The 10,465-nt window shown below is 34.6% G+C and overlaps 1 protein-coding gene across 1 annotated transcript; it reads left to right on the top strand.

Moving 5' to 3' along the window:
* The first annotated feature begins 2,458 nt into the window (after positions 1-2,458).
* Positions 2,459-10,406, top strand: LOC107860345 (nuclear pore complex protein NUP58). The gene is made up of 6 exons (XM_016705668.2): positions 2,459-3,157; positions 3,249-3,363; positions 4,004-4,477; positions 5,149-5,650; positions 8,852-8,892; positions 9,887-10,406. Exons 1-6 carry the CDS (start codon positions 2,679-2,681, stop codon positions 9,920-9,922), a joined length of 1,647 nt encoding a protein of 548 aa, XP_016561154.1. The 5' UTR covers positions 2,459-2,678; the 3' UTR covers positions 9,923-10,406.
* Positions 10,407-10,465: the final 59 nt, after the last annotated feature.

The raw sequence follows: 10,465 nt of genomic DNA, 5'->3' as shown, positions 1-10,465 counted from the left end.
ATCTTACAAGTTTAATTAACGTTTGATTTTTAAAATTTTACATTTCATATTTATGTCATAATTCTTTATGATTTATATATTGTTATTTTATTTTCACTCATTTTCTTTAAATAAATTTAAAAATATCATTGATGATGATGACTAAAGAATATACCATAATTTTCTTATTGTTTATTATTAATGATAACAATTGACAGATGAATCACGTTACAAGATTGTATTTTGACAGCATTTTTCTCTTGAATATTTAATTTTAAATTAATAATTTATGAAAAATGACATATTTGTTACAATGTAGTGTATATATATATATGAATATGGTGATTGCTTATTCGTAGTAAATTTTGACATAGTAAAAATATATTAAAAAAATAACAAATAACAGATACAATTTTATTTGAAATATTTGCTATCATGTAGTATACGTATATAAATGTGGTTACTTTGTTTTAGAATTGACACGGTAAAAGTATATCCAAAAGAAAAGATAACAAATAACAAATATAAAAATAATTAATTAAAAATATTATACTGATATTTAAAATAAATTTTCTCTATGAATTGATTTTAGTAATAAAGATTTATTGATAGATGTCCTTTTTGTTCATTTGTTTCAAAAAAACACTTATTCAAAAAGATTATCCAAACATAATTTGGTTATCAAAAACACTTTTCAAATGAATTTGCCAAACACAAATTACTCTTTTTTAAAAGGCAATCCCAAACGGGCTCTAAACCAAGGATTACGTACTACTGCTTCTTAGCCTAACTTAATCCTCACGTCATTATATTATATTGGTTATGGGTTTCTTGTTTCAATTCACTCATGTACCAGATCTAAGGGGTCGTTTGGTAGAGTGTATTGTAAAATATAATGCATGCATTAGTTAATGTTTATTACTAGTACCTTGTTTGGTACTTTTTTTGCCTATGTATAACTAATGCAAGCATTAGTTATATACTCTATTGTGTATTGAAGTGTATATTAGTAATAGACTCTATTTTCTATGTATTAGTAATACAATGACTTTAACGCATGCATTAACTTATTAAATGACTTTAATACCCCTCAATTTCCTCTCAAAATATTTCACCATTCCTTTTCCCGCCATTTTAATTTGCAATAGTGAATCTTTTAAAAACATTTCACAATTTCTTTTCCCACTATTTTAATTTACAATGAATAGTTGATTTAAATAACTATATAGCATATTTTTGCTTTGCTTCGAGAGTCTTTAAAAAGATTAAAAAAAATGATATAATTTCTTAATTTTATGTCTTGTATTTTATTTTTGTTTCGACTATGTTAATCCATCAGCGCAACATTTATGCGCAAAGACGAAAGTCTTGCAATTAATCCTAAATCTCTATATACTAGTTCAACAATATTAATTTTGTTTGAGATGACAAAAGAACTTTGCAGCCAAAAAGTGTACAAAATCAAAGAAGAGTATTTTTGTAAACAAATATTTCTTTTATAGAAATTATGTAAGATGTATTATTTTTTATATATCAAATCAAACAATGTATAAGAAATAATACATGCATAACTAATATAAGTATTACAATTGCAAGCGTTACTAATACACTATATTTTGTATTGTTCTTATACACTTTACCAAACGACCTCTAAGTCATATAGCTGTAGCAATTTTATGATAACGCTATATGAACTAGTGAACGTGAAGCACTCACCTGCAACTCTCAATTGTCGTCGAAATGTGGATTCCGTACAACTTAAATTCTCCAATGAACCCTTTTTGTTTCTGTTGTCGTTATGATCCGAGGAAGTTATACTTGTTTTAAATAACTTAACGCAGATCATGTGTTACGGGATAGTTTATGAGTTTGTGGATTTAGTCTAATTACCCACTAATTTAATTAATAGTCTAAAATAATTCAAAACTTTAAATAGACCCTCAAAACTTATTCGAGATCCCGTGACAACAAACTAAATATGTAAATCTAATAAAAAGGACATTTTGGACCTATTAAAAATATTATGACACTAATCCGAGGCCATCTAGATCAAAGGGTGACCATGATCGAGTTTAACTTTATTAAAACTCGAGAGTCGACACTACCCATTCCCTTAAGCCATGATCACGTCCAACCACTACGAGAATAGTTAAAATAAGACAAATTTATAAAACGTTTTGCAGAGTCGTTACACGTAGGACCCTAGCGAAGTTGAGGCGTGTTACAAAAAATTTCGTCAAGTCTGGATATATTTCGGACTTTTTTTCCTTAATGATTAATATTTTATCCTATAATTTCTCCTAATTTATTTTTAAAATAAGTTAAAAAGAAAATGGTAAAAAGGGTAACTAAAAAAATATAAAAACATATAGTATTATAAAATTTTTTTGATAGTTTTTGTGATATTGATTCTTAAATTATATATTTGTGTGATTTTCACTTTAAAAAATAAAACGGAGATGGAAGGTAAATGTGGAGCAAAGTCAGGAGGGCCTTGTGCCGGGCTAAACTAAAATTTGGACACAAAATGGAACCATAGGGTCTTTTTTTTCATTTATTTACTGTCATAATGACGAAGCAGAAGATGGCGCCTTTTTCATTATCCCCCAATTCATATTCTAGGGTTTTGTAAGCGTAGCTATTTGAATTCAATTCTTGTGTAAATTAATTACCTATGAGCGAAGCATTGCAATAGCCAAATGGCGTTCTCTTTCACTCCACAGACACAGCAGCCGTCGCTATTCCAAACTCCGGCCCAGCAACAGCCATCTCCATTCCAAACTCCGGCCCAGCAACAGTCTTCGCCATTCCAAACTCCCGGCCAGCAACAACCGTCGCTATTCCAAACTCCGGGTCAGCAACAGTCGTCGCCATTCTCTCAAATCACTCCCTTTTCGCAACAACAACAACAACAACAACAACAATCGTCGCCATTCTCGATCAATCCCTTTCCGCAGCAACCGCAGCAACAACAACAACAACAACAACCTCAATTTCAACAGCAACAACAGCAACTGCAATTGCAGCAGCAGCAGCAACAACAACTGCTGCAGCAACAGCAACAGCAACAGCAACAGCAACAGTTGTATCTTTTCACCAACGATAAGACTCCTGCTACCTACAGTACAAAATGGGCAGACCTCCACCCCGACTCCCAGAAACTCCTGTTGCAAATTGAGTTAGTTGTTTAGTTTCCTCTTCTTTTTTTTTCTTCTTTTTATTTTTTTTGGAGAAGTTTCCTGATTGATATTACGGGCTTGTGGATGTAGGGAGAGGATACTGGAGTACAGGGATGAAAGCCAAAGACTTGACCAGTGTAGCCGGCTTTATGATTCATCAGAGTCAAATGATGGTTTTGAGTTGGATGCAAGCCGCAGCATTCAGGTTGTATTTTATGATTCCTTTTACTCACTATTCCTCCTCTAGAATGTAAGTCTTCAGTATAGTCATCTGCTCATTCACCGAAAATAAAGGCTGTTTTCATTGTTGAATCGGCTGATGAATGTTATTATGTAGTACTAGTTTTATAGGCACTTTCAAATTCACAAGGATGTACTTGGTAATGTTGTCCATGCACAGAGTTGGAGTTGTTATCAAACGTTAAAATAGACTTCATTCTGGGTTGCAGAACTGTTTCTTTGTGGGAAAATAGCATAGGAAGTGTATGAAAACCAGTATATTTCTATCAATATCTGTATTTTGGAAAAGCTGATTTATTCTTCTCACATGCCTTTTATGTATAGTTACACTACTTGTGTCTATTTTTGCTTAGCATGGACTAGAGGTATTTTCTAGAATGGTTGTTTGCATTATTTAGATTTTCATATCATTTACAATCTTCGTCATATTCTATGTGGATCAGAGTGAAGGTTCCTGCATTTCTTATTCTGATCGAGGATAATATTTGCCAGCAATAGTGAGAACTTTAGGGTCTGAACAAGTTCGCTTGCTTTCTTCTCTGATTAATGTTTCTAAACGTCATGTTTTACTTTGTTGCATGTGTTAATGTTAAGTTTCTTTTCAGGAACTTGGTGGAGTTAGTACATCAATGGAAAGACAAAAAGCTATCTTGCAAGAGCTAATGACCGTTGTTAAAGATATGCTGCGGAATACGGAGGTTGCAGTGCGCTCTTTTATGATGTTACGTCCAAGGTTCCTTCATCAAAGTGCACCTGCTGCTACAAGTGCTACTGCTCCGTCACAGGCATCGGGTGCAACTGTAGTTCCAACAGCATCTAGTCAAGCACATTCTACACCCAATGCGCCAATTTTTGATTTTTACAGTGGGATACCAAAAAAGCCCTCTCCCTTTTTGCAGCAAACAGTAGCTAGATTTGAGAAATATCTTGTAGAATGCAGGCAATGGGTTGAAGAATTGGAGCAGTTGATGGTTTTAGATTCTGACAGGAATTCTATGAATTCCAGTTCATCTTTGTTGCAGTCTCTTCCCAAAGTCATGTCTAATGTGCATGGCTTTTTTGTTCATGTTGCCGCAAAGGTAACGGGAAGTGTAATTTTTTGCAATGGCGAGGGCTTTTTAAGATTTGATTAAAGTATCATGCTTAGTCAGTAGGGAGTAAAAGAATAAAAATGACTAGGAGTACTTTGCCTTCTTTAAGTATGCTTATATATATACATGAAGATTCTGGTTCTAGTCCATAATGTTTCCATTAAGGTAATGAAAAGTGGAAACTTTCGTAATGGTGAGTAAGGTAATGGGAAGTGAAACTTTTTTGTAATGGGTGAGGGTTTCTTAAGATTTGATGAAAGTATCATGCTTAGTTAGAAGGAAGTAAAAGAGTAAAAATGACTAGGAGCACTTTGCCTTCTTTGTTACATTTATTACCAAACAAATATGCATCATATATATACTTGTAGATTTTGGATCAGTTGAAGTTTCTCATTAATTAGTTTTTTGCCACTTATAGTTAGTATCAGAGAGCACCCTTAGTTGATTTCCGATATACTTTTGAGGCAGAAAAAATCATAACGCTGCATGCAATCACCATGTGTTCTAGAATTTTAGGAGAGTTGCATGTGAAGCGTTTTGTGTGCGAGAGTTGCATGTGAAATGTTTTGTGTACCTTATTTTCATAATCTGTAGCTTATGCCTTTTTTTTGGTTGCTGTGATTTTAAGGGAAAATATTTGTGGTCTTTTGATAAATCAGGTGGAGAGCATTCATCAGTACATTGAATCGATGAAAACAGCATATCTGGCCGATCAACGCCGTCGGGGTGATGGGAGCGATCCTTTTCTTGAGGCTGATCGGCGGGAAACAGCTAAACAGGAGGCAGCTGCTAAAAGGGTACATCCAACTTTGCATTTGCCCACAATTTCACAGCCATCAACTCAAGTAGCAGGATTGATTTCCAGCTCAGCAGCCCCCAGGGCATCCAGTACACCACAAACATCATCTGCAGTTTCTTCTGCCTCAGCTGGAAGTGGATCCTCACTCTTTGCTACCGCATCCGTTGCTGCTTCATCTTCTTCCCTGTTCACTACTCCAACAATGTCAGCTCCAGGCTCCTCTTTGTTCGGAACATCTGGTGCTACCCCACAAACTTCACTCTTTGGGACCTTGTCTGCTTCAACTCCAACCTTTAGTACTCCATTATTTGGTTCGACACCCGCTTCTGGAGTTTCAAGTTTATCAACACCTTTTGCTTCAGGTATGTCTCCGCCAACATCAATAATGATATAGTTTTGCCCTATGCTATATTAGCTTTTACAAAAGTTAAATTTCTGTATAATCTATTTTGATTATCACCCCTCCATAATTTTGTATTATAGCCTCTGTAGAGATAATGGATGTAATATGCATCTATAACTTGATTTTCAATTTATTGAATCAATTATATACTCCCTTGATTTTAATGTGGCACTCTTTTCTTTAGTGTCTGTTTGGATGGTGGTTTTCCATAGTATGGTATGGTTAGTAACAGTACCATGTTTGTTTAGATTGTTTCTCAAAATATATGGTATGGTATGGTTCAATTCCATGGTTAGGATACCATGAAAACCCTTAATTTTTTGAACCACCAATTTGGTGGTATCTCATGGTTACCTAATTTATTTTTCCAATTATGTCCTTACTAAATCTCTTATAATCCTATTTTACCCTTCCCTATATTATTTAACTCCACAAATACGATATGGTGGTTATAAAGGTGTGATAGCTGTTGACTGCAATTCCTATCGAAAGCTATCTCTTCGTGGCAGTATGCTCAAATTTGAATCAAACAAATTTTAGTGATGCCATGCCTTGCTATCTTAACCGGGAGATTTTTATCCTTTTATCTACTTTGGGAGTTGAAGATAAAGCTTTAGAAGTCCTGCTAGATAGTCATCTCCATCTTCTGGGCAAGATGTTGCTTTAGATCTTTTGGAGAGTATGGGTGGTGGCCATGTAATATTATAGTATATGTCACTGCTATAGATGTTTATTTCGAACGTTGAAATTTCACTCCTTGCAAATGTTACTGACGAGCAAATATTCCACAAATTTCATCAAAAGTTTCCGCACAACATACCAAACGCACAACTGACTTTGCATGATACATGTTCTTGAAGCCAAAATTTTACTGATCACCAAAGTAGCATTTGTTGGTATGGTGCAGGTTGCTGCAGTTTCTCATTCACATGCACTTGAACTATCCTCAAAATATAAAGTTTTGACTAATTTAGTAGAAAGAAAATTGGTTTTGGTTAATTTATTAATAGTTAATTATAAATTTAATATTTATAAAGTTAAGGACATTTTAATAAACTTATCAAATACGATACAGTACCATACCGTCAAACCAAACAATAAAATTGTTATTAAACAACATTGAACGATACAGTCTATCCAAACGTTGTATTGTACTATACTGTACAGTACCATACCATACCATACAGTACCGTACATTATGAAACCATGACAAACCATCATCCAAACACAGTGTTAGGGACATTCCCATGTGTATGACATCACTCCTTGTCTAAGATTATTCTATACAACTTTCATTATTTTTTTTTGAAATGACAACTTTCATAATTTTTAAGAACTCAAATCCATATATTATTCAAATATTGAACTTTGATGCAATGTTTGCTTTATTAAACTAATTTTGGATCATTACTTCATAACGTTCTTCAACTACGGCTAATATAATGCACAACTCAAATTCAACAACATATACCTAGTGTAATCCCGCAAGTGGGGTGTGTGATGGGTGGGGTGCATCCAGACCTTACTCTTTACCTTTGTGGGGTAGAGTTTGTTTCTGATAGACCCTAGTGACTCAAGAAAACTCGTGTTTCAGAACAAGTTTGAAAAACTGCATAAGTAAAAAAGTTATGGCGAAAATACTAATAAAAGAGAAGTGTTGACAATAAGAACAGTACAGATAACCAAATTACTGGAAACAACCGGTATTAATAGAATTGAAGAATAATCTAATACTAGCATAATAATAATTATAATAATACTGTAAAAAGTCGTTTGTTGGGAAATAGTTATCCGGGATAACTTATCCCACCATGCATATGGGATAACTTATCCCATCACTATGGTGTAAATGGTGGGATAAGTTATCCCGGTATTAACTAATACCTCCAACCAAACATGGGATAAAATAATCCATCATTTTATCCCGGACTATTTATCCCTTATACCTCACACCAAACGACCCCTAAGGGAGCAGATAGTCGTGCTATGACCCTGCTCTACCACTGGGGAGAGAGTAATTGCTTGATTACCTACTAGCCCGTCTACCCCAATTCTCGATGTCCATGCTTTCCTTATAGGTCATGCCCTTCGGTGAGCGCGAGCTATGGCCTGTCTAGTCACCTCTCGAATTCTTCCTTGGTTTACCTTTACCTCTTTTTAGACCTATCACCGCCAACCTCTCACATCTTCTCATTGGGGCATCTCTGCTCCTCTTCATATGCCCGAATCATCTCAGCCTCGCTTCGTGTATCTTGTCCACCACAGGGGCTACTTCCTCCTTGCCCCGTATATCTTCGTTCCTAATCTTGTCTCTCCTAGTATGCCCACACATCCATCTAAGCATCCTCATTTTTGTCACCTTCATTTTTTTGAACGTGATTTAGTCTAGTCAAACATCGTCATTTTAGATAAACTGGATAGATCACTAATATACTAAACACTTATGTATAACAACTTTTGTTGGTGATTTTAGGTGCAGCTGATGCAGTCTTCTAAGATTCTTTTTTTCTTTTGATCTAATGACTCTTAAGTGTACACTGTCATGTCACTTGTTCAGATTACTTTTGCCTTTAACCAACAAGTCGATGTCCTTTGATGATTCACCTTTTGTTGATGTGGCCTACTGTATTAAAGAGTTTTTCAAGGAATTTTCTTTATTAACTGCCGTGTTAAACCCTTACCTTTTGTGGTTATTATTTCCAAATGCTGTTGGCGGGGAATAGTTGCTTTTGAAATTTAGTTTTTCCTGCGGAAGTTACTTTGAGTAGTTAAGTTTTTCCGTTTATGAAAATTTCCTCTAAATATTTGTGCTTTTGGTGATTTATGACAACATATACTATATTATCAAAAAAAATTGTTCTATGATCCAAAATTCATCTATCCTTCCTTTTGCAAATTCACTCCTTTTTTTGAGATAAAATCCACACCTTTCTTTTATAAGCTGTAATTTGTGACTTGGTTCTTTTGATGTTAGAATTGTCAGATATCTTTAGAATATTCTCAGTAGTGAGGTATTCTTGACACTGTCATATTTCCGAATGGAAGGGTTTATTTTCATTCTGTTTTCCCTCTATCCCCAGAACCTGCATCCTTTTGAATCTGGTAACAGTAAGTTTTGTTTGCTGATTTGTGCGTAATTGTTGTTCTTATGTTCTTGAAGGGGCTGCACTAGCATCAGGGGCAAGCTTTGGGACTCAATCTGTAAGTACACTTGTTCTCCTGTATTGGCTTTCCTTATTTATGCCTTCAGAAAAAGAAAAATACTTCGCACCTCATCATGGCATGAGGCGTAAAGAAAATGGAAATCTAAGTGGAGTAGAGGACTCATTTTATTTGGCTATGTTGGTGAATTTATTTGCAGTTTTATTAGAAAGCTTAGCTTGTTTGTTACCAGCTCTGTGGCAATGTTAGGATGCTTTTTCAAATCTTGCTGCTTTGAGCTTGTATGTGATTTTTTTAATTTTAGAATCATCATGGTTCATTAACTCATGAGTTGATTTTTTATAAAAGGAAGAAAAGCATACACTGGGTATGTTGTTTTGATGAGGACATCACAACTCAGATAAATGATGCAGTCATAATGGGCTTAGGCATTTTTGGTACCGCCTCATGGTTGCTGAAATTGGTTTACAAACCTTTGGTTCAAATTGTTTCATCATTTGTCTTGTATATGTTGTACCAACACTTTGGCAAGGATAGATTTAGGAGCCGTTTGGCCATGAGAATTTTTCACTTTTTTTCCGGAAAATTATTTCACTTTAGTGAAAATAGTAGTGTTTGGCCATAAGAATCCCAATACAATTCCAAATTGTATTAAAAAACAATTCCAATTTTTATATTCATGGCCAAACACAACTCCAACTCCAGAAAAGTTCGTTTTTTATGGCCAAACACCTACTTATACTCTTAAATAATGTCTGGATAGATTTATACTCGTAAATAATGTCTGTTAATTAATAGAAGGTTGCTTCTTTCATAATATTTCATAAAAAGAAAGATGTATGTTTTTGTATATCAATTAGTAACTACATTATGGTATTTATTTAGTAAAACCCTAACAATGGTAAAAATGCTCCTAGTTCTGATGCCTATTGCTTATCATTATGCTTATACCTGATGATCTTTTCTGCCGTAGATCATCCATGCTCACTGTGCTTATGCCTGATATCTTTGTTGGTATCATTCTATTTTGCAGAAGGCTAGAGCTAAAAGTCGTACAGGCAGACGCTAGAGAATTTGTTTGGTAGTTCAGACATCTACTGTCGTCAATCTGAGATTCTCAATAGATGGTAATCTCTTAGCTGCAGTCACACTGGTTACCTGACGGTAGCCTGGCAAGCTCAAGCATTTCGACAAATCAATCGTGAAATAATGCAGTTCATCTACCTCCAGTTTCATTGGTTTGTTTCATTATTGTGGATCACTAATTCTGCAGAGACGTACTATCATAGGGATATTGCGGCAATGTTATCTCAGACTATTTTTCATTTGCTTAATTCTCCTGATCTAGTATATCAAGCTTGATTTTGTACTCGAGTGTATTCTAGATGATTTCAGTTGCCCTTTGTAGAAATGAAACAGGTTATATTTGTGATAATCTGGATCTAACTTCCTGCTGGCATAATTTCTTTGACATAGGATGATTGTGTAAACACTTACTTGAGATCTCATTTGTTGTTTCCCCTCTGAATTGTAAGCCCTCTTCTTACGTTTTATCCCGCTTTCAGATATATTCATGTTTTTGGGGCTGCCTTTTTAATTCTTAACCATTTCA

Source organism: Capsicum annuum, chromosome 2, assembly GCF_002878395.1.
Source record: "Capsicum annuum cultivar UCD-10X-F1 chromosome 2, UCD10Xv1.1, whole genome shotgun sequence".
Taxonomy (NCBI): domain Eukaryota; kingdom Viridiplantae; phylum Streptophyta; class Magnoliopsida; order Solanales; family Solanaceae; genus Capsicum; species Capsicum annuum.
The sequence above is the reverse complement of the archived record's forward strand: the minus strand, read 5'-3'. Positions and strand labels throughout refer to the sequence as shown.